We start from the raw sequence: 24,690 nt of genomic DNA, 5'->3' as shown, positions 1-24,690 counted from the left end.
AGAACATTTTAAAAAATTATTTAAAAAAAAAAACTCAAAATTTAATTTCTGAGTAAAAATTTTCATTACATTTACCATTATCTTTTGAAAATTAAAAAATTCATATTTAATTCTTTTCATTTTTTAAAAGATGTATGAAAAAAATTATTTAAAAATTAAAAGGTAATTAAATAGTTTTTAAAATTTTAGAAAATACTGTAACATACTAAAACTGTATTGCATAAAAAATTTGTAGAAACTAAAATATATCATTTTTTAATAAAAATTAAAATATGTTTTTGGTTATATATATATATATATATATATATATATATATATATATATATATATATATATATATATATATATATATATATATATATATATATATATATATATATATAAAAAAAGAACCAAAAACATATTTAACCAAAAAATTTACATTTCTATATTTAATTCCTTGTCCGTATAAGTCACGTGTTAACAAAACTCATTATTTACACATTCATAATAAGACAATTTTTAGCAAAATCAATGACAATAGCAAAAGGGCAACCGGGAAATATTTACCGTCAACTAACAATTTACATGTCATGATATTGCCAAAAAAAAAACTAGCTTAGAAATCGATTAGCAAGCTCCACAAAAGACACTTTTTTTTGCTTAACATAGAATTGATTCTGGACAGTAAAATTGATTGGTCATGAAAAAACCAACAATGATCAGCATACATTCTTCAGCTTCTTCTTGGCCTCTACGAATGAAGCGATATAGGAACGCTTGGATTCGATTTCTTTCAACTCCTTCTCCAAATCTTCAACCTATTTTGTGTCAGCAACAAGAAAAAAACTAAATCGTCAAAGACTTTTGTCATAAGAATCAAACTTTATTCTCTAACTACTATTACCGTCTTTCTCAACTCTGCCTCTTTTTGCCTGTGCTCCTCACACCTGCAGAAAAGTGTCTTAGTGAAATTTATTAATTCATTAATAAAACTAGTAATTAAGATATCTTAATGGAACATAAACCATCTAATTAATGTGAAATTTCATTTATATGATATGGATGACATGCATCCAATATAACAGTAGACCATATATATGTACATCTATAAAAGATAATGACTGCAATTAGGAGACCATGAGATTAGAAAAATATCATTCAACACAAATTCGATGACTAAAGCAAACAACAATTTCAATGGTTAATGTTGTTTAAAATAGGCATGTCAACAGAATCCGTACATGCGGATACTCACTCGAACCCGCTCCGAGATTGACGGAAAAAGTCCCGCTTTGATTGTTAGTGTTTGGCTTTGGGTTTTTCCCGATTACAAAATATGAAGACGGGTCGGGTAATGAGAACACTAGTATTCACCCTGAACCTGCCCTGTTTATATCAATTTGTACTTTATCATTTTGTTTTGATAATTTAGAATATTGGTTGTATAGTCAATTCTTAAATAATTTGATTTGTACTTTATTATTTGAAATGCATATTTGAAATTTTAAGATTGTTTTATTTTATTATTTGTAACGTAATTTGATGTTAGGAAAAAAAATATTTCTATTAAAAATTGATTTCACTTGATGGATGAGGGCGGGACAGAGTCCCTGCATCCAATCTGATCTCGTTTGGGACAGATTTGATATTCAATTCTTCATCCCCGTCGGAGATTGGGGTGGGTAACGGATATTGATTGGAGATTCAGGTTCGGGTTTGGCTTGGAACACATTTTATATTCATTAATCGTCTACTAATTATAATAACTATGAATTTGAACTGCATCGACCTACCAAATTGTTGTCAACTTTGTTATCCCACTTTATGTCAAAATAATCCAACTCATAAGATTGATTAGCACCAAAAACAGAAAACCAATAGAAAAGGGTATAGCTTGTTGATAAACTTAATAAGGATTGAAAAGTCGTTATCCTGAAATATTTCATCTTGAAAAAGGAGTTACCTCGTGAAAAGTTTGATGTTTTCTTCACAGATTTCATCAATGGATCTGGACACTGATATACCCTGTTGATAAAAGCAACACACTGGTCATGATCCCCCAAAAGTACTGTACTCACTTGAATTCAATTTAAAAAGAGAACCATTAATTTACAACAAATCCTTGCATGGGTTGATAAAAATAAGAATTCAAAATAACTACTTCCTCTGTCCCAAAATAACTGACCTAGTTGATCATTTCACAAACATTCACAATAAGATGCATCTACTTGTGTCAAATAAATTATTTTAAAAAATGATAAGGAAAGAAATATATTTCACTTCACATCCGGAAGCAAGAATGTCTATAGGTGATAAAATTAGACAAGTACAGCCTTTTGCAGATTACATCAATTACTTACACACTGCTCAGGAGTCGAACTTTGCTTGCCGGTTGCAAGAAAACCCTCATTTGGCTGATCTAATTCTAAATCTTGTGGATCAGCAAGATACTCATCCCATGAATTAGTTAAATGCCCAGCTGATTGTCGAATTTGGGCTTCCTTTTGCATAATTTTAGGCCTATAACCTACAGGCTGAAGTCCAACTAATTGACAGTGACCCTGCCTGTTAATAGTCCAGAAAACATTTCACCAAATCAAACATTGTCAACATCATAATATGGAAACTCTAGAAAAAGAAATATTAGGTCGCACTTAATTTTTCACATACTGCAGTCCTTATTATTGGTAATTTCCCATAAATATTATGTTAGCAACAGACCTTCAATTAAGAAGACTTGTGAGTCGCAAATACAACAATGCTGGACCAACTTAAGTATACTTGTAACTTGTAACTGACTATTAATTGTATTTGTAATTGCCTAAAATTATGACTGCAGGTATGGTAACAGCAGTCATAAATTTTAAGAGAGGGTTCCCTTGGGAAGTTAGGAAGGCAATTATTCAATTTCAGATTGGTGGATATTGGGAAAGACAAATCCTAGGACGTTATCTAAGATACTTTTAACATTAGAAACTAGTCCTAAACGGATCCGAGGAGATAAACTGATTAACCAACACAAGAACAGTCACTATGACTGCTAATTGAAATAAGCAAGTGAATTAAGAAAATATAGAAGAAAAATAATTCTAAAATGCATCATTAAGGAAGCATTAGGCAACATCAACTACTACTAGTAATGAGGTATAACATTGAATTTACAACACGACCCTCGCTAGAGCAGAAAAATATAATCATAGAGCAATATAAAAGAAAAGGTTCAAAATAAACTAAAGTATAAACAAACCAGTAATCATTTATCATTTGTTTCAGCTTCCCTTCTAGCCGTATGAACAGCAGTGATCTCTCAAAATCTTGCTTGTCATGTGCAGGTTCTATAAAATTGGCTTCAAGAACTCCTAAATATGTACTAGAAAATTAAAAAACATGGATATTTTGAAGTTCTTGCACAAAGAAATCAACAGGGGAGGATAAGAACATACCAACAACACCATTCCCTCTAGATGAACCATCTGGGCTTACTTTCCAAAATGGCTGCATTCTCAAAAAAAGGTTAACCACATCAGATCAGAATGGTACGCAAATAACATTAGCGAACAGATTTCTATTCCAATTGACTTCTTAACAGAACATTGTAAACTTTCCCAAACTTACCATGGTTCAATAACCTTTCTAAACGATTAAAGTTTATTTAGTAAAACACTAAAAATAAGTGAAACTATAATAAAATAAAATAAATGAGATTTGTGAGCATTGAGATGAAGAATACATTTTTTGGTCGAATAGGAATGGCGGTAAGATCATACAGAACCTCTGAATGATAGTGTTGATCTACCAAATCAACCAAGGAAGGGATAATGCACACCAATAAACCAAGGAAACAACACTAAAGGTGATGAACAACATGCATGATGCAAAGAAGAAAGTTCACGATAACATGAAGTGATACAAAGAGAAAGTTACAATTTTGACTTAGGTTTATAACGGGAGTTGGATTTGGTGTCAAGTCTATACTATCCTTATTAGCAGCATGAGGACGTGAAAACCCCAAAGGCAAACAATGGTAAAGTTCAAAAAGATGGACATGAATGAGTGTTCCTTAAAAGCTTAGGGTTATATTGGACGAACACTGAGTGAGACAGTTGGAATAGGATCAAACACAGTAGGGGCAAGACCTCAAATATAAGCTCCATAGTTTAGAGAGGAGATCCAAAAACATGAATAAACTCTAGAGGCAATATTGGCTAAGATGAGATAATGCTGTAACCAAAGGAGCACTAACGATAATCCTTTAGGGGTTGAGTGTAATCAAGAACGACACACTTAAAGGATCAAGCACAAGATTTATTGAGACCCTGTGTGAGATCACGGATGGAATAGATAGAATGCAAAGTGAGGCATTTGATTATCAAGGATAAAAGTGATGGTGTCTTAATAGTTTCCATTTTTTAGAATTACTTTCAGTAGTTTTTAATATAATTTAATAAATCATGGAATTAAAAGTATGACAATTATTAAGTTCTGAAATTCAATAGTCAATTTGGTCGTGTTATTATTAATGCTTTATAACCAGACAAATTTGTGCAGTATTTGTTTTTTTTTTCAACTTTCTTGGTTGACTTAGAGACTTGGACCTACCTACACTCAGAAGTTATTGAGAATTGATACAAATGTGGAATGACCGTTGAAACCAAAAAATCAAGTCAGAAGTACTCATCAGCACATGAGGGAAACATTAACGCATTGCTAAAAGCCCGTGTGCGATAGGCTGTTTGAGACACTGGGTTCCTGCCCAAATCTAACTGAACAACAGCGCAGGAGAATGTGCTTAATGCATTGTGCTAACCCCATGCTACGCAGTAGGCCATTTGAGGCCCCTTCTTTCTGCCAAAACTGAATAACAGTTGGAGCAATGCGCCAGGATTAACGGAATATGCTAATGGGTATCAGAAAATGTCTTTTTAAGCCAGAAACTTCGAAATTTTGAGGTATAGGACAAACGTGACATATAGAGAAACTGTTGAAGCATCTAGGAGATTGTTGAAACGTCACATATTCAAATGATGTTGGTCATTGCATCACTGCAATTTTATGTGTAATCTATTTAATTATATTTTATCTTTTGTTTAATAATATGAATAGCTAAACCCTAATTGGTTAGGATGTAGATGAAGCTCTTTGAGTCTATATGAACTATGTAATTCATGAATTTTATTTTATGCAATTGAATTCCTATGATTATTTAGTTATACTTTTGTGAACAACTTTTAATATTCCGAGTCTCGGACCAACTGTGAAATGAACTTATGGTATTAATTCATTATTGAAAAATAAGTTTTATAATCGAAGTTTTATCATGTTTTTAGATAACAATAGTCCGCCAATGAAATTAGGGTTCATTGTTAAATAAATGGAATTTTATACTAAAGAATTGGTCTTAGTCTATATTACTACCTTTGTCCCAAATTATAAGTCACTTTGAAAAAAATTATTGACCCAAATTATAAATCGTTTTACAATTCCAATGAAACATTGATGTTTATTTTTCATTCATACCCCCTTACTATTTATTACTCTCTATTCTTTCTACTCTAAATTTCTCTTTCCAATGTCATTAATGATGGATAATTTTGTAAATGATCTCATTTTATCTTTCTCATACAAAATTAACTATGTTTCTAAATCTACGTGAAATGACCAAAACATCATATAATATGGGACGGATGGAGTACTAATTTATTGTGACCATATGATATTTCTGTTATAGTCAGAACCTTTATTACCAAGTAGAGAAGAAGAGGGGATTTGTAATCCCAACCATTTCTTTATCATAACTTTTAATCAATTTGATTTCTCACTTTTCAAAATAATTGTCAAACAAACCCCTATATGTATTGCCAGTATGATTATAATTGTTTCATTCTAAACTAATCACAATTCAAGACATGTGGATTCAAACTTTATGTTATTTGAACGAAATTTGGTAAACTTCTCAAATAAGTGTGTGATTTATTATAATGCAAGATAAAATTATCCTGGCAATTTTGAAGAGGTATTATATTTTATATTTTCTAACCCTATGCTGTTGAAGAATGTTGTATTACCTTAAAGTTCCAACGGGAGATTTGTGGAAAAAAAACACTCAAAATGTAAAACAACCCATATCTAAAGAAGACACAGTACAGAAGGGACATAGACATCCAAACAAACTAAAGCAAATCAGGAGAACTGAAATAGACTCTATCAAGTATAAGGATATGGAAACATGTATGATTTCAAAGCTAATAAGACTCACAAGTCAAATGCTACTTCCAATGTACATGAACACGTATATACAAGAATATATATTTTTTATTTCCTCTCCTATTTCCAACATATATAAGAATGGTGGTTTGCTGTATGAAAAAAGAAATAAAAATAGACATACCAAAATGCAGCTGAAGTAAATAAAACTTGAGATAAGACTATTCAAGCAATCAAAAGTTGGAACATACCTTGATTAGGCGATTTTTGTGGTACACATTAAACCCAGAAACATTAATAGCAGGAAACTCCTTTATAAATCCAATGGTCGTCTCCACCGTGGCCTAAATCAGACAAAACTCTTTAGTTTGAAAAATAAACTATTTTCTTAATTAGTTAAATGTTTGCAGGGTGATAGGATACTAGACAAATAATTATTGTTTGTTATTCATAATAAAACATTATATCTTCTTCTGATACTGACACGAAAGAAAATCAGTAGAACAAAGAAAAAGATGCACTGAGTATGGGGTGAGGGAGACAATGCAAATCTTGGATGGTCTACTCCTCCCAATCCTTTCATCACTTTAAATCATCTACTCTCTCCTCTCATTTATCCCCCTTTGTATCCCACTAATCACATACCTTTTGCTTCCTCTCTCAGCTAACTTCTCAATTTCTGCTTAAGCTGCATGAATATTCATCAGAATTCCCATATTGCCCTCCTTAGTCCTTACCCATGTGATACCTTTCTTCCCCAATCTCTCTTACACTCATGCTTAAAGAGACTTAAAGTTAGCCATTCCACTGGTTAACAAATCTAGATAATTAGACTTGAGTTGTCTCTCATAGAACAATCCCCCTTCTGTGAGCTGAAATTCCTTGATTTAAGGGTATACATTGATTACAACCTAATTACTCACAGATCTTTAGACTAATAGATGTACCTTCCTAGAATAACGATCAGATTCCCAAAACTAACAACAATTCTATAATTCTTGATTAAACGTCTGGACCTATAGATCCATACAAAAAGGTTTTCTATCATGCATATTTCTATTTAACTATTATTAAATGATCTTTCATTTATGAGTAATATCTAGCAACTTTCAACATAATGCTGCATAAAATTGCTTTAAATGATTTATATTGTCATATTATTGATCTAACCACATGTGCCGCAGCCATCTGGGGCTTGTAACTAATAATTTCTGAATGTTTTAACTCATCCGTAATGTCAACGTGGTCCACAGGTTTTCCCCTTAGTATGATTTTGAAGTTCGGAAATTTTCTGAGATACAAAAGTGAAACATATGCCTGAAAAATATTAACTGTCAATGAGAATAGAGATTAAAGATTAGAAATCAATGGTAACATGTATAGCTGAAATTCCAAGTATTAATCATTACCCGTAAGGAGTAACGGATGCGGTACGAAATATGCGACTGAAGCTGAACAATTTTTTTGTTCAACTTCTGCCCAGTTCCATGCTTGGCCTCATCTCTCAGCATGATATCCTGTGCAGAAGAGAGAATCAGATCATGATTGCAATAAAATAAAATATCGAACAATATCAAGTATAGAAAATTTAGAGTAATAGCACCCCAAGCAGATACATACACCCCCAAACCACTCACTACCTTAGACACATGTGAACAATTCCAAACTAGCTAAATATGTGAACAGCACAGTTACCTCAAAGGCAAGTTATTTATTTTCTAGAATCGAGTATGACAGAATGAAAAAATTGGCCAAACCTAGCACTTGGTATCATTAGTTGATTTCATTTACATATATAACCAAGATGTGACAAGTACAGAAAATAAATGAAAATGTAAAATCACTACAACCAAAACTAAGTTGGTACCCAAAATCATCCCTTCAACTCATTTCTTGCGATAAAGATATTAACCAAGAATGACAATTACAGAAACTAAATGAAGGTGTAAAATCATTACAACATAAACTAAATTGGTACCCAAAATCATCCCTTGCAATTTTATCATGAAATTAAAACTCAATTTGGTGTGTCTATTTGGTCTTTGCCTAGTGATGATGCCAGAGAATACCTGTCCCATCAATTTCAAATTGTATTGCCTCTTATGCCTTCAATAAAAATATAATCTATAAATCATGTGCCATGGAGATCATGGAAGTGAAAAACATTTACAAACCAATTTTGTAAGAATGATTTGATTTAGATCAAGAATCAGGCTATTGTGGGAATGAAATTATACTAGTAGTAATACACCAGCTTCTCCCACTTGTTAAGTATAAATAGGTACAAGTGCTTTGTAAATCAAACACATCGTATCAATATAATATTAACGAGAACTTTCTTTTTGTTTTCCTACTTCCTACCCAAACCTTGTAATAATTTCAATACATATTAACCGAGATATATTTGAATATTTTCGTCATCCAATAAAGAATACCTGAAAATACACTAACAAAAAACCTGCAAATGATAAAGTTTATGTAGTAATAAATATACACAACATACCTCAGCATCATCATCAAAACTCAATTCATATATTCCTTCATCATTCAACCACAAATTATATATTAAAATCTTGGTACCATGTGATCCTATATCCTCAAACTGAAAAGTGTAAAAAAAACAGATCAGTAAAAAGAGTCCATGGCTAACACTTTGAAGGAAAAAACGAGCTATCAATAGGTCAATTACATTTCATTTATTGCATACTTCATTATAAGGTGATCCACATGATAATGCTTTGGCCGGTGGCCCAACAGATAATGTCATTATTATGAGAATTGATGTCAGCATAATACAAAAACAAATCGATATAGACCCCATAACAGTAACTAACTGTCAATATATTTCTCATCGTAAAATGAAAAAGAAAAGAAAAGGTTTGTTCTGAACCATAAACATCGTTGACATGCATATGAATGAAATTCCCTGACTCACATAGCCATATAGTGCCACAGTCTATCATGCATCAGAAATCGATAGAAGAGGCTAATGTGAAACTTAGGCTAGAATTCAGTGAAAATGCTTGGAGCTTAACTCATCATTGGTTGAGGTTCCTACGTCACAACAGTTGATTAAGGATAACATTAGGTATTTTTCTTCTCCTTATAGTAAAGCACGGGATTTTTTAAGGGAGTTGGCCTGACATATTGGGGGACTGAGAAACTCTGCAATATTCATGTTTTCTCTTTTCTTAGTTGTTTCGTATTAGACAATTAGTTCAGGAATATTCCTTATACTCTATCATAATATCTTTTCTCATCTTAATGAAACAATTTAATCAAAAAATAGAAAGGTTGCATGTGGAGGAAACTCATAGATAAAGAATGAATGGGAGCAAAGTTTAGGAACATGAAATTACTGATCAAATAGTGAATATTAACGGGAACATGAAGTTACTGATCATAATATTGAATATTAACGGGAACTAGAAGTTACTGATTCAAATATTGAATATTAACGGGAACATGAAGTTACTGATCACAATATTGAATATTAACGGGAACATGAAGTTACTGATCAAAATATTGAATATTAACGAGAACTTGAAGTTACTGACTAAAATATTTAATATTAATATAAACACGAAGTTATTGATCAAAATATTGAATATTAACAAAAACATGAAGTTACTGATCAAAATATTTTGAAATTAACGAGAACCAAGTTACTGAGCAAAATATTAAATATTAACGAGAACGTGAAGTTACTGATCAAAATATTGATTATTAACAGGAACGTGAAGTTACAAAAGGCTATTTAGACACAATTTAATTTTGGTGATTTCAATTTTGTTCCTGATTTTTTTTAGACACAGTTTAATGTTAATTGTTCTTATTTTTTTCCACAAAATGTTAATTACTTTTAATATAATTTTTTTCTATTAAAAAATATACATTTGAATCAAATGCGCGTCCCGTACCAGAATCCGTGCGAATGCACGGGTTTGTTACTAGTTTAATCAAAAAATAGAAAGGTTGCATGTGGAGGAAACTCATAGATAAAGAATGAATGGGAGCAAAGTTTGGGTATTGTGACTAATAAATTACTCATGTGACACTTCTCAAGCCTTAGTTCTTTTCCAGAGGCAAATAGCTAGTAGAAATATTGCCAAAACTGCTAATATATGTCCAGAAAATTGATTTACATTATTTTGAAAAGGTAACCTTCCATGGGTATTTTTATTTGGTGAAAAGATTTTGTGGATAAACAATAGAATGCAATAAACCTGAAGCATGAGCTCGTCCTTGGATGTGAAGGGAGACCAATCAAGAATTGTTTTCAAGTTTGATGACCAATCGTCCAGTGACCCATAAACAATTGGCTCAGGCCAATGGCCAGATATGTCAAAATCTATCTGCAATGAAAATGATACTTTGCATATAAAAATTAAGTAGAAAGCATTCACTGTTACATATTTGAACATTTGACTAGGAAAATTACCATTGGAATGATTACATCATCTTGCCCGGTTTTTCGCAAAAAGGTATAGGATAGTAGACCTATACTTTGTGTTGGTCGGCTGAAGGATAGAAGTTAACCATTTAAAAGGATCAAATCTTATCAACAATTATAAATTAAAAATTAGGTTACAGAAGATAACATATTTACATATAAATTGGAAACAATAAAAGGAAGTAGCCTGAATGGAAAATATGTTGTCAAGAATATTGACATCGCTCTAAACATAATACATCCATAAGAAAACTAGAAATGCATATACAAAGAACTAAATACCTCAAGAAAACAAACCATACCCTACATATTTGCTGTTTATTTCTTTATTTCTATGCACCAATAATTGCAAAGTGCCTACCAAACTGGAGGGTAAATTTTATCTGACCCCTATAACATCAGAATACGATCGCAGAAATGTGAAGAAAAATGGCAACAAGAGTTTGACGGTCAAGAGTACCCAAGATGATAATGATGTGGTGGACGGGTGGGGGGTTTATTGGACAATAGAGGTTAAGGAAACATGGAAGATTGGGTATAGTCTTTGAGGTTAGTGTTATCGATGGTGGAGAGCCAAACATGGAAGAGTGACTAAATTAGGTGGGTCCCAGCAACCTTTATCTTACTTGGCTCCTATGCGAAGAGAGACAGCAAAGGAGTTTGGAAACCAAATTTATGTATATAGTATTTTAATCATTGAATTATTTCTCTCTCCAAAATGGACCCTCGGGTTCTAGAGGGAATCCAAACTCCCTCCTGCAATGGCACTCATTTTTTTCCATTTCCATTTCCATACTTATCTTTTCTCTATTTCTTTTATCTCTTCCTTAAACCAAACAATACCTCAAATCTATCATATTTTTCTTTTCTTTCTCTCTTCTCGCACTCTTTCTCGCTTCACAATTTCTTCTCACAACCAAACAGTATTAGAATCATCTATTTCTATCACTCAAGCTCCGCAGACATAGGATGACCCTTTTTTGCGTCAATTTTGTATTACAATGAACAATGATGTCTTGCATACCTAATGTTATTATTCTCTCGATTCTCGTTATTCAGCTCCAACTCTAATTTCTTCCCCGACCAACAATGTACCAACCGGGCATTTCTGCTGACCTACCTATTGCACTCTGTAATTTAAGCATTCTATTCTACTCTCCATTTCCATCCCACTTTTGACTTTTTGAGCTACAATTGATTATCTTTTTCCTCTTGTGCTTTTATTTTTTATTTGTCATCTATAAGCAATGATTAATGAGATGATTGCTTTAGAGTCCAATAATACACGAACCCATGTTCCAGCTCCTAAAAATATATGATTAGCTGTCGGTGGATGTTTACTATTAAAGTTGACCCTAAGACAGATGGACTAATTGATGCACACCTCTAATTCACTATTGAGCCACTACACCCGGAGAATGAAGTACGTAAAATCCAATCACCCAAACCAATATATACAAAGAATAAAAACGTACCCCGAATGTGTAGTCCGGCTAAAAACAATAGCATCAGCACCCAGTCTCATAGTACTAGTCTTGAATCCATTTCCATCTAGAACAAAACAACATATTCTCATACAATTGTGCAACCGCCGTTGCTTAAAGAAACTAATAGAATAAATTCAGTTAGACACTTACACTGTCCAATTGTTGTCTTTGACTTCTTTGAAGAATAACCCAAGCTCATGCACTTCCGTAGTGAGTTAGGATCCATTCCACCACCATCATCTACATAGGAAACATAAATTCATTTCCAACAACTAGCACATCAAGCCAACATAAATTACTATATTAGTAGATACTATGCATGTTTGAATAGCATACCTAGAAAGCATAGCACAGGTGAATTATCCTTCTTGTTCTTAAGCTTGTCAACCTTAACAAAAGTCGCACCATTTTGGACCTAGTAATGCAAAGGAAAATTCAGCACATCTCTTACTCTATGAATACAGACACTTCATAATATCCTTTTTAAAAGTTCTAAAATACTGGCAGGCCATCATCAGAGGTAAGTTTTGTAAGTTATTTTACAGTTTTAAGTCAAGCAACTAAGAATCGAATATTGTTAATTGACTTAATTCAACTAAATATATATTTATGTGCCATTCAAAATTAAAAATGGTAAAAATATACTTTAAGATTCCATTTATATTATAATTGTTTTGCTAAAAGTAGAAGTGGGTGTTAATTACTCCGAGACTACAACTCAGGGTGCTAGTAGCATGTCTTGATATATTGAGACCCAAAGGGAGGTATAATAGAAAGCTACCCATGGGATTACTTAAGTTATCCAACTCCAAGTATATCTCCCAGCAAGGAGGCTACTCAGCTAGCTCCTGCATGGAACAGGAACACCTAGGATGGAATGATCACCAACCATTACTACTAGTTAAAGGCAACTCAAAGTTCAATCCAATGCACATGGACGACATAACTTTTTTAGTTGATCCTTCATCAAAAGATGCATACTCATGCGAGTTTTAAATGTCATAACATAAAGTCAACTAAGAGAGCACTTACGCAAGCAACAAACATTCAACAATATTTTCCATGTTTATTAACTACTACTACTATCTCGCTACCTAGAAAACAGAAATTCATTATTGACTTAAATCATACCTCATCAACAGCATTATCCACTAGCTCAGCAATTGCTGCAAACAATGAGAAATTCTGTTATTGTTTTTTGTGCTTGCCAAACAGATTCTAAGTTACTAATAATTTAGATTACACAAATACAACTGAGTTAAAAGAAATCACACCTCCAAAAGCCCACTTATGAGAAGTGGCGTTAGAATGCAGAAACTTAGGATGAACTCGTGCATGATCCAAGTGACCTAAAATTGCAATTAGGGCAAAATCAGTAACAGAAACAACAATTAAATTTGAAAGTATGCAAAAAAAACTGTAATGTGAAAGACCTTGACTGGGAGATGGCTTAGAAGTTGGACCAACAACATAGTCACCGGCTTTCCAGAAACTATGGCTTTCAGTGACTAACGGAACTGAACTTGATTCGGGAGGGTTTTGCTGCTCCTGAATCCGAAGTGGTAAATGAACGTCGCTCATTACAGCACTGGCGGAAGCGTCGTCGTCGCTGTCGACGTTGAGGACAGGGACGGTGGTTTTCTCTGTTTTGGGAGCGACGGACATGGGAGAGGAACGAAGTACAGTCTGCAAGTGAAAGTGGAAACTTCGATTCTGGAATTTGGCAAGTGTTTAGTGTTTACTTGCGTGAGCAACGAGTGAATGGCAAGTACTATTTCTTTTCCTATTAAAAAGTAAATAAACTAGTACTAGTATTATTTATAGGACAATTATAAATTTGACGATTTATCATCCTAACTCATGAATATCTCATACATCACGCGAAATTCTAAAAATATCTCATAGTTTTTGATCGTACTTGATCAGAAGAATCGTCGCTGGCTGCTCGGAATTGGATCTTCGAGAAATGAGAAGGGGGGTGTACCTGCAAGGTACTCCGATGCCAAAGTGAGAAGAGGAGCAAAGGAGCGCAAGTACAAGCTAAAGTGAGTAAGAAGTGAATACCTGACCCTCTAGTAAAAGAGGGTATTTATAGCCCCCAGCGCTGGGCCATGATCTCGCTACTGGACTTCCAAGCCCAACTAGGAGACTGCCAGGTTTCATGAGCGGAAATATCGGAGGTGCGTGAGTGTCCTCTGTCCTGGTTAACCGCTCCGAAGTTTAAGGGAGATGCGGTCTTTTAGGGACCACGTGGATTCCGCATTATTCCGGGGGTTGGATATGAAAGGACCCTCACGAGGAGCAGGGTCCTCGGCGGAAAGGGTGCTCGCGGAGAGCAGGGTCCTCAACAGAGAGGATGCTCGCGGGGAGCATCTCTGCCGGGCGTAAGATGGCTCACGAGGAGGGTCATGCCGAGCAGAATGAAGACGGGCATTCTAGACCCAAATGTGGGTCACAGAGGGATCTGGGCCTCTGAGGTTCAGTGGGCCGAAACCATGTTGGGCCTAGTCTTGGCCCAGTCCAGAATAGGAGCCCCTCAAGTCGGAGTTTTCTGGTCAAGGTGCTGCGACTTTGATGATGCTCGGCCCTGGTGGGATGGATCCTCGTCGAGTGGATATGCTCGAACGGAGTGGTCTGTGGGTTGAAAACGAAAAGTCGCGCGTGTGTAACACGCGCTGACGTGGCACTGGCAATGATTGCCTAGGGTCTAGATGGCGGCGCTTGTCAGGGGGCGCGACGTTTCGCCTTCCGAGCTTTCTCCCTATAAAAAGGGGTGAGTCCCCACATTCAGGCGTTTTTTTCTCTCTGCTCGCGTGTTCGGCTTCATGTAGACGATCCCCGGAATCAGCTGTTCGTCCCATCGTTTGTAGTAGTAGCCGTCGTTCGCCGAGGAGTTTATTTTAGCATCCATTACCATGTCTTCAGGTATGCTTACGAATCTCTTCGACGTTTTTATGTCTTTTTCGTAGGGTTTCGAGAGCTCGCGACTGTGTACTTTCGCCGTTCTCGTCATCTACATTGGCTGAGTTCTACGCACAGTCGTTACTTTCTCCTCGGGTTATCCAAGCGATGCCCGGGGGTCAGTACGTGGATTAGACGACGTTCCTGGTTAGATCCGATTGCCGCAATCGCGTTCCTTTTTGCTAAGTTTGGCGTGAGTCCTCGGCTGACGGACGTTTTTCCTCGATGGGGGTTTAGCCGGGGGCTCTACTGCTCCTGCTCTACCCTTTCGCTTGCGTTGCGGTGGAAGGGTGGATTTGATGAACTGTCGAATTCATTTTTTCCTTCTGCATGCAGGTGAATCTGATTCGAGTGTCAGTTCGGGGTCCAGTTCGGAATCTGGCTCGTGGGCCAGTGAGTCGGAGGACACGACAGCGAGCAGCTCTGATGTTGAAGTTGTCGAAGTTCAAAACATGCCCGCCACAGCCGAGGAGACCCATGAAGATTCCTCTGGTTCGGACGCCGAGGGAGGGGTTTCCCCAATGCCGCTCTTTAGTTATGAATGCACGGTCGATCTTGACTGGGTGGCCGACGAACCTATGTCGGTTGTTTCTCGATACACCGAATCCTTAAACGGAGTTTGTAGGGAGATTGAGGTCCGAGGAGATGGTGATGAGTTGAACTACCAAATCGGCTGCCCCGTCCCGAGATGAGCGCATATGTTCTCGGTTTGACGGGGACAGTTTTGCTATGTACGAATATGTGTTCAAGGATCTTGGTTTTCGTCTGCCCTTCTCTAGCTTCCAAACTTCTTTGTTGGCGTTTCTTGCCCTGGCGCCGTCTCAATTGCATCCGAACGCCTTTGCTTTTATGCGGGCATTCGAGATTGTTTACGACTACTTGGGTATCGGTGCTACGACCGCCTTGTTCGGCAGATGCTTCCGTGTCCAAAGACAGACGGCGGATGGGCGATATAGTTGGGTCTCCTTTAGAAATGCCGACAGAAAACTTTTCGGGATGTATATCGACTCGGTGAAAGGTTTTAAGGATCGGTACTTTCTCGTCCGCCCGCACAGCCCGGCAGCTTATTCCGCTATGTCTGATATAGTGGAGGTGCGGGATGAGGCCGGCAACTTAGAGAGGGATGAGGACGGGCAGGTAGTGAAGGAGTTCTGCACAACGTTCCCGTTCTTTTGGTGGAGAGGCCACTTCTCGTCCCCCCCTAAAAATTATGCTTGGAAAGACGGAGATCTGGACGAGCAGGATACGGCGTCGTACTCGGTTCTCTGCAAGTATGTAGACGGTTTCACCATGTCTCAGTGGGTGACGAGGAAGGGAGATCCCGTCTTGGATGAGAATGGTGTGCCGAAGGTGGAGCTGCGGGCTATTAACACCAAGGCCCTGTTATCTTGTCGGACCCCCGAGGAGACCCGTGCGCTGTTAGGTCGTATTTGGGCTATTTATTTTGTTTTGTCTCTTCTGTTTGGTGTTTTCGCTAACCTGTTTGCTTCCTTTTTTCAGATGCTATACCGAAGAAGGATGACAAGCTCTTGAAGATGGTGACCCAGGATGCGAAGAAGCTCCGGCAGAAGAAGGCTCGGGGAACTGGCGTTGGAGATAACTCGGGCTCGGCTGGTTCTCCCCGGGTGAACTTGGATGAGAGGTCCCCCAAGAAGGCTCGTCATGCTGAGGCGGCCCGTGAGGAGCCGTCGAGTCTGAGACCCGACCGTGCCTTCGTGTTGCCTCCTTGCTTCAAAGATGGAGGTTACTTTGAAAAGTTTCCCCTGGTAACTTCTCCGAATGAAGCCCGCCGGGTCGACGAGATGGATTCCCCGGCCCTCCTTAAGCAGCTGACGAGCGATGGTTCCGCCGTGATGAGGGTTTTGGGAATGGCCCAAGTGTTGGCTAAGGGTGGTTCGGGTTCTACGGAGGCTCTGAAGAAGGCGGAGTCGGCCAGGAAGCAGGCTGAGGATAAGGTGAAAACCATGGAGGCCGACCGTGAGAAGTTGAAGAAGAAAATTGATGCGGCTCTGAAGCAGAAAGACGGGGAGATCGCGGCGGAGAAGAAGAAGCTTGCTGACCTTCAACTGGAATGGGCACCCTCGACTGACGAGTTCCCGGATGTGGCTGCGTTGAAGTCCAGGGTCGAGCTCGTCGAGAAGATAGACGGGCTGAAGATGAGCCTTGCCGAGATGGCTGAAGCTGGGTTCAACTGTGCAGTTCGTCAGCTGAAGCTTCTGAACCCTGGTTTGAAGGAGGACAACATCGGGCTCTCTTCGAAGATCGTGGACGGGGTGTTGGTGCCCGAATCTCCCGACGGCGAAGAATAGTCAGTTTTTTACTCTGGGCCTGCGTGCCTGTCTTTATCGGCCTGCGTGCCATTTTCTGTATGTTGGGCTATGCCCGGATAATTTTTGGGGCCTGCGTGCCCGACATTTTGTTGTAATGTTTGGATATCGCCGGCCAATTTGGTCGGCAGTTAATGCTTTACTTTTTCGCATTTATGCTTTGATCCTCCTGTGCGTGTTTTAGAATTTCTTATTGTTGCATGTTTTAGGGTCCGGGTTATGTTTGCTCCGGGGAGGTATTCCAACACTTAGGAATATTTTGCTTTTGGATTGTGCTCGGCCGAGGTTGATTGCCCGGGCGTGTGGTGTACGATCTGGTTGCGCAGAGCAGGTGTGCGCCATTAGCGAGCACGAGACCGCAGTCGGGGCCAAGTGCTCGCGGCGTGAACGGTCCCATCGCGAGCTGGGGTTCTGCCGTGCAGGTGCTGCCACAGAGGGTCTAGGTGTAGAATCCGCCGTGTAGTCGGTCTGCCCTTTGATAGGGAATTCCGACTGTCGCTGTCGTGGAGCACTCGCGTTCGCACCATGACGCGGGTCCTTTCCCGACTTATGCTCGTGTTCGGTATGAGTAGCCGGGGAGTGTTAGGTTGTGTCTAACTGTAATAGCGTCTGAGTTTTTCAGCGTTCCAAGGTCGAGCAAGTTTTTCGCCGAGAAGGTTCTCGAGGTAATAGGCGCCATTCTCGGTTTTATCGTAAACTCTGTATGGGCCTTCCCAGTTTGGGGCTAGTTTGCCCTCGCGGGAGTCTTTCATGTTTCTGCGGAGCACTAGGGCGCCGACTTCGAATTCTCGTTTGATAACTTTGGCGTTATGGCGTAGAGCTATCTGTTGTTTCAATTTAGCTTCTCGGAGGGAAGAACCTGCTCGGATCTCCTCTACCATGTCAAGTTCTTCCCTCATAGCCTCGTCGTTGAGTTCTTCCTCGAGAGGTGATTCGGTTCGCCGAGAAGGTTCTCGGATTTCCACGGGGATCACGGCTTCGGTGCCGTAGGTTAGCCTAAATGGGGTTTCACCCGTGCTAGAATGGGGCGTCGTCCTATATGCCCAGAGCACACTGTGTAGTTCTTCGACCCAAGCTTTCTTAGCTTCGCCGAGTCTCCTTTTCAATCCTCGGAGGATGACTCGGTTGGCTGCTTCGGCTTGCCCGTTCGTCTGGGGGTGCTCGACCGAAGTGAAATGCTGTTTCGTGCCGAGCTTGGCCACGAACTCTTGGAATTTCCTATCAGTGAATTGGGTGCCATTGTCGGTTATAATCGCTTGTGGTACCCCGAACCGAGCGAGTATGTTTCATTTGTAAAAACGGAGCACGTTTTGGGAGGTGATCTTGGCGAGCGCTTCTGCTTCTATCCATTTAGTGAAGTAGTCAACGGCGGCCACGAGATACTTGTTTTGATATGATCCGACTGGGAATGGTCCGAGGAGGTCCATTCCCCAGGTCGAGAAGGGCCAGGGTGATGACAGAGACTTAAGTTCGTTTGGGGGAGCTAAGTGCATGTCGGCATGGCGCTGACACTTATCGCAATTTTGGACATGCTCCTTGGCGTCTTGCTGCATGGTCGGCCAGTAGTACCCGGCCCTCAGGGCCTTTCTCGCCAGTGATCGGCCGCCGAGGTGTTGGCCGTTGATTCCCTCGTGAAGCTCTTGAAGTATCTCGAGGGCTTGCGAGGCGTCGACGCACTTGAGGAGGGGAATGGAGAAACCTCATCGGTATAGTTTGTTCTCGACGATAGTATACGAGCAGGCTCGTCTTTTGATTGCGGAAGCTTCTTTCGCGTCGGTCGGAAGTTCGTCCTTCGTGAGGAAGTTGTATACCGGGGTCATCCAGCAGTGGTCGTCGCCTATGGCGAAAACTGGTAAGGGTGGTGAGCTCTTGTCTATGCTCGGCCTGGATAGGATTTCCTGGATCACCGACTTGTTTCCGCCCTTCTTTCTCGTGCTCGCGAGTTTGGATAGGACGTCGGCTCGCGAGTTATGTTCTCGGGGAATATTCTCGACTTCTGCCTTTGCGAATCTTTTCATCTTATCCTTGACGAGCGTGAGGTACTCGGCGAGCACGTCGTTTTTGGCTTGGTAATTGCCGCTTATTTGGGATGTGACGAGTTGGGAGTCGGTGTAGATCTTGACCTCCCGAGCACCCACGTCTTCGGCGAGTCGTAAGCCCGCTAGGAGAGCTTCATATTCGGCCTGGTTGTTCGACGTGGTGAAAGACAAGACCAGGGATACTTCTATGATAAGCCCTTCATCGTTTTCTAGGATAATGCCGGCTCCGCTCCCCGAGCTGCTCGAGGCACCATCTACGTAGATGGTCCACTTATTCTCAGCGGGTGCCGGGGAGTTAGTGATTGAAGTCATCTCGGCTACGAAACCGGCCAGTGCCTGAGCTTTCAGCGCCTTCCTGCTTTTGTATTGTATGTCGAATTCGGATAGCTCGAGGGACCACTTTAACATTCTCCCGGCCATGTCTGGTCGGGTGAGAAGTTGTTTAATGGGCTGATCTGTTCGGACGACGATGGTATGGGCGAGGAAGTAGTACCTTAGCCTCCTGGCCGCCGTTATTAGGGCCAGCGCGACTTTTTCGATTTGTTGGCATCGCACCTCGGGCCCTTGTAGGGCCTTGCTAGTGAAGTATACGGGCTTCTGCCCGTCTTCAGTCTCTCGGATCAAGGCCGCGCTGACCGCCTCGTTTGAAACGGCCAGGTAGAGATATAAGATCTCGTTGTCGCCAGGTCGGGAGAGGACGGGTGGTTTTGAGAGCACTTGCTTAAGGTCGGATAGCGCTTGCTCGCATTCCTCGGACCATTCGAAGGTCGCTTCCTTTCGCAGTAGCTTAAAGAATGGAAGGGCGTGCTGGGCGGATTTTGCGACGAAACAGGATAGTGCCGTGAGCATCCCGTTTAAGACTTGGATGGATTTTTTATTGTTGGGAGTGGGGAGTTCCGAGAATGCTCGGCATTTATCTGGGTTGGCCTCTATTCCTCGTTCAGTTAAGTAGAAACCGAGGAATTTGCCTGCCCGGACTCCGCAGGTGCATTTCTCCGGGTTGAAGCGCATCTTGCAGAATCTGGCCTGCTCGAATACCAGCTCGAGATGCGTGGTGTGATCGGAGTCTTCTCGAGACTTGACGATCATGTCGTCCGTGTACACCTCGAGGGTGTCGCCGATTTCTCCTCGGAACACCTTGTTCATCATCCGTTGGTACGTGGCTCCGGCGTTTTTGAGTTCGAAGGGCATTACGTTGTAGTAATAGTTGCCCGACTCGGTCATGAACGCCGTGCACTGCTTGTCGCACCTCGCCATGGGGATTTGGTTGTAACCTGAATAGGCATCCATAAAAGATAATAATTTGTAGCCGGCCGAGTTGTCGACCAGCCTATCAATGTTAGGTAACGGATAAGTATCTTTGGGACATGCCCGGTTACTATCAGTATAATCAACACACATTCTCCATTTTCCATTAGATTTTTTGACTAGTAGAACGTTTGAGAGCCAAGTTGAATACTTGGCCTCGGAAATAAAATTTGCCTCTAAGAGGTCTTTTACAGCTTTCTCGGCAGCCTCCGCTTTCTCGGGAGACTGCTGATCGGTAAAATAGCAAGTGTACTATTTTGCCTATGTAGTAGTAATGGGAAAATCCCAAGTATCGAATCTCAAGGACTGCTTGACGATATAGAGTTTTATCAGTATTTCAATTAAACAAAAGTTCAAAAGGTTGTTTTGGTTGGTTTTGCAAATAATGTAAATAAGCAGAATATTAAAACGATGAACAGAGATGAGTAGGTTGCTAGGGGTCGGTGAATGATTCTTCCTGTAACAACTATCCTTCTCAATACAATAACATAGTTTTACAATTGGTTACCGGTTCTCAAGAATATCTAATCCTAAGGCCTTAGTGAAAAGATCTTTGACGTCACAACCTAATTACTATGTCCATAGATAATTATAATTATGATCAAGCATTCCAATACCAAGAATTTCCGGTTAAGATAAAATATCCCTAGTCCTAGGTGATAATTATTATCCTATGTTCTTACTCATGTTAATGAACAATTGCTGTCCAGCTAAATTTATTCATACAAATTCATTATCCGTTTTTGCGACGGTTAAGACATAAAGAACAGATGTAAAACAAACCAATAGTAGGAAAACCAAATTGTTATTGCATCAAAGAAATAAAGTTATCACATTCAGAATCAAGATCACCCCCTAGCAATGGGGGGTTTAGCTACTCATAATAAAAACAGAAACCATAGTGTAAATTGTAGACATTACAGATAAATGAAGGAAATCCAATCTTCAATGGCAAAAGCTCATAGAATTCTTCAATCCTTGCATAAAATCTGAGTTCTCCAGCCTTCTACAGTGTATTTTCGCTCCCAAATTCGTCGACCCCTTGTCCAAACGCAATCTCCTTCTTTTATTACTGTCATTCTGGGCTTTTCAGCAAAACAGGCCCAAAAATCACGTTCACACGCGTGTGGGAACGCGTCTGGCTCACATGACACGCGTCCTGGGACGCGTTTGGGCAGAGGGACAATTTCCTTTGCAATTCTGGCTGCTGGGACGCGTGTGGGCACGCGTCTGGTAGTCTGGGACGCGTCTGGGCACGCGTTTTGTAACACCCCATATTTTCTAATTTCAATTTAATTGGAAATTAAATTATTAATTAGAATTATTTTGGTGTTTGGTTGAATTATTATAGAATTATTGAAATATTGGCTTTGGGCTTAGAGTGGTGGTTAGCAGAAGAGGGGGTGTTAACTAAGCAAGCCCATTATAATACTCTATTTTAGTTTTCATAAAATAAAGGAAATAAGGAATTGGGAGAAAGGAAAAAGGAACGTGAAAAGCAGAGCAGAAGAGACGAGAGATTGGGAAGCTGATACGTGAAGAGGAACAAAGAGGGAGAAGATCAATCGAGAAATCTTTGGCTAAGGTAAGGGGTGATTACTCTAATTATATGGTATTATGATTTTGATGATGTTAGGATTGAATTAAGGGATTAGAATCTCTATTTGGGATGTTAGGTTTTGTGAAATACCAACACTGACATGTATGATTTGATGAATTGACTGCAATTGATGATGTAGTAATGTTACATGGTGTTGTGGTATGTTGTTTGTGCATTAGAATCATGTATTTGGAGTATTTTGATGTTATCGATGATCAATTCTGTAATGGTATGAGTTGGTATGTGTTTGGGATGCATAAAAGTCTTAAAAACCATGTTTTTCAGCTACTGGGTTCGTGGGAACCGGTTCCCATGTGGGAGGAACCGGGTTCCACTGTGTTAGAACGTTAAAAATGGCATTTTTGGGTCCAAGAACCGGTTCCCGTGTGGGACGAACCGGGTTCCAGTACAAATTCCAGCAGCACGTTTTGAAAACTGTCCTAACTTTAAAAGCTTCTAATTTTCAAACCGTAAGTCCGTTTTATACGCCGTTTTGGATGTTGTTTCTTAAATTAAATGCTCTACCATATGAAATAAAGAAAACAACAATAACTTGATTTTATTTTGAAAAGTGTCGTTTTCTTCAAAATGTGGTTTATTCTTGTTTTGCATAGTTGATGAGGTGCAATGAATTGTTGTTTGCATAAATGAATATGTGCAATGATGTGTGTTGTTATAATGTGATTGCTTCTGCTTGTTATGCAAATGGATGTTGTTCGTGGTAAATATGGTTATCATGTGTTTTGATGAATGATGATGCAGATGGATGTTATTCATGGTAAATGTTGTTATCATGTGTTTTGATGATTGATGATGATTGATTTGTTTTGAATGATGCATGTACATGTACATACTTGTCGTGACGTTGTTGGTAAGATGTGATAAGCGATGTTAAGCATCGGATTGATGATGATATATGATGTTATAAGTATGTGACATGTGTGCATTCATTCATGAATCATTTGCATTGGAAGGCTAATTCCCATTGTGCGGAGATTAGCGGGAAGTCATCGTGTGCCCATGTGGGGTGTGAGCGATGAGGCAGTAGTCGTGTGCCCATGTGGGGTGTGAGCGACTAGAGGGCAGTATCAAAGAGAGAAGTCCTGTGATGTGATTCACGAATTTTGGTACCACATGCATAAGAGTCTGCATGGTCTTTGTATAAATTGTGACATGTCAGGATGAAATCCGGTGTTATGATTGTGTTGTGTTATTGGTGCATACTAATGATTTGTGCTTGTGATTGGTATGAATTGATAAATCTGAATATGCTAAGTAGGGTGGATAATTGCTTATGAAATTCTATATCTGATGATTTATAATGCTATTTAATTATGATGTAGTCTCACCCTTACTTTGATGATTTCAGATTGAAGTAGCGATTTAAGCGATCGGTGAGGATGACTCGTAGAGTTTATCCGGTTATGTGGAGTCGTGTCGGTCATGCTCTGATATTGTAACACTGGGATCGACTAGTCTTAGCGTTACTTGTTATACATTGTTGCCATTTTGGCTATGGATTTATGTATTGAGTATTTGTGTGGGATGTTTTCTAATACTGTTGAATTAAGTTCCGCTGTGCTAAACACCTGTTTGATATTGGTTAATTTCTAATAAAGCATGACAATCGTCTTGATGTTTTTATTTATTTAATAATTGTAGCATCCTTGCTGTTTATTTACTCTAATTATATTATATTTCCGCGGGGGTTTAGAAGGGTGTTACACGTTTGGTGGCCTGGGACGCGTCTGGGCACGCGTTTGCTCAGCAGACTTCAATATTTCACTTCCACACGCGTCTGGGGACGCGTTTGAGCAGCAGGATGTACTTTTATAGGCTCCACACGCGTGTGGAGACGCGTTTGGCCAGGCAATGTGCTTTTTCATTAGTTTCTTCACGTTTCGCACTGATTTTCTCCACTTCATTCATCTGAGTCTGCAAACACTTAAACACACCACTAAAGCATAAAATGCGGAATAATAAAATAAAACATAAAATAAAATACTTCAAAGACAACTAAAAATAACAGTAAAAACATGTGTAAAAACCACTGATCAACTGCCAACGCCTACGTTGAACTACTGCCTTCGCGGCTGGATCAATGGAGAGGTGGTGGCAGGCGACCTCAGGGTCTAGTCCGGGCATTTCTGCTGCGCTCCAAGCAAACAGGTCGGCGTTGGCTCGAAGGCAGGCCACGAGCTGCTTCCTCGGTAGGTCTGGGATGCTCTTACCGATCTTCACCGCTTTGTCGGGGTTGTCGCCCAGCGGGACGAGCTCGAAGTCCCCGTCAGGGATAGGTCGGACGGGGTGAGCTGTCTTTAGTCGCGTG

General features: G+C 39.4%; 1 protein-coding gene across 1 annotated transcript; it reads right to left on the bottom strand.

Moving 5' to 3' along the window:
- Positions 1–452: 452 nt before the first annotated feature.
- Positions 453–13,899, bottom strand: LOC131628981 (protein MICRORCHIDIA 1-like). The gene is made up of 18 exons (XM_058899781.1): positions 13,560–13,899; positions 13,401–13,475; positions 13,258–13,292; positions 12,463–12,541; positions 12,277–12,366; positions 12,115–12,190; positions 10,628–10,706; positions 10,413–10,541; positions 8,690–8,788; positions 7,596–7,703; positions 7,357–7,503; positions 6,438–6,530; positions 3,426–3,477; positions 3,230–3,341; positions 2,343–2,547; positions 1,946–2,007; positions 887–929; positions 453–800 (listed from the first exon to the last, which is right to left on the bottom strand). Exons 1-18 carry the CDS (start codon positions 13,789–13,791, stop codon positions 702–704), a joined length of 1,815 nt encoding a protein of 604 aa, XP_058755764.1. The 5' UTR covers positions 13,792–13,899; the 3' UTR covers positions 453–701.
- Positions 13,900–24,690: the final 10,791 nt, after the last annotated feature.

The sequence above is a fragment of the Vicia villosa genome, unplaced genomic scaffold (assembly GCF_029867415.1).
Source record: "Vicia villosa cultivar HV-30 ecotype Madison, WI unplaced genomic scaffold, Vvil1.0 ctg.000494F_1_1, whole genome shotgun sequence".
NCBI classification, from domain to species: Eukaryota; Viridiplantae; Streptophyta; class Magnoliopsida; order Fabales; family Fabaceae; genus Vicia; species Vicia villosa.
This window is presented reverse-complemented; position numbering and strand designations above follow the sequence as displayed.

Bases quoted from the DNA above. Each gene is read 5' to 3' on its own strand.
- LOC131628981 (XM_058899781.1), bottom strand. From the start codon at position 13,791: ATGTCCGTCGCTCCCAAAACAGAGAAAACCACCGTCCCTGTCCTCAAC. The intron at 7,504-7,595 runs GTAATGATTAAT...AATATTTTTCAG, and splicing joins GCATCCGTTACTCCTTACGG to GCATATGTTTCACTTTTGTA. The intron at 930-1,945 runs GTAACTCCTTTT...ACTTTTCTGCAG, and splicing joins AACATCAAACTTTTCACGAG to GTGTGAGGAGCACAGGCAAA.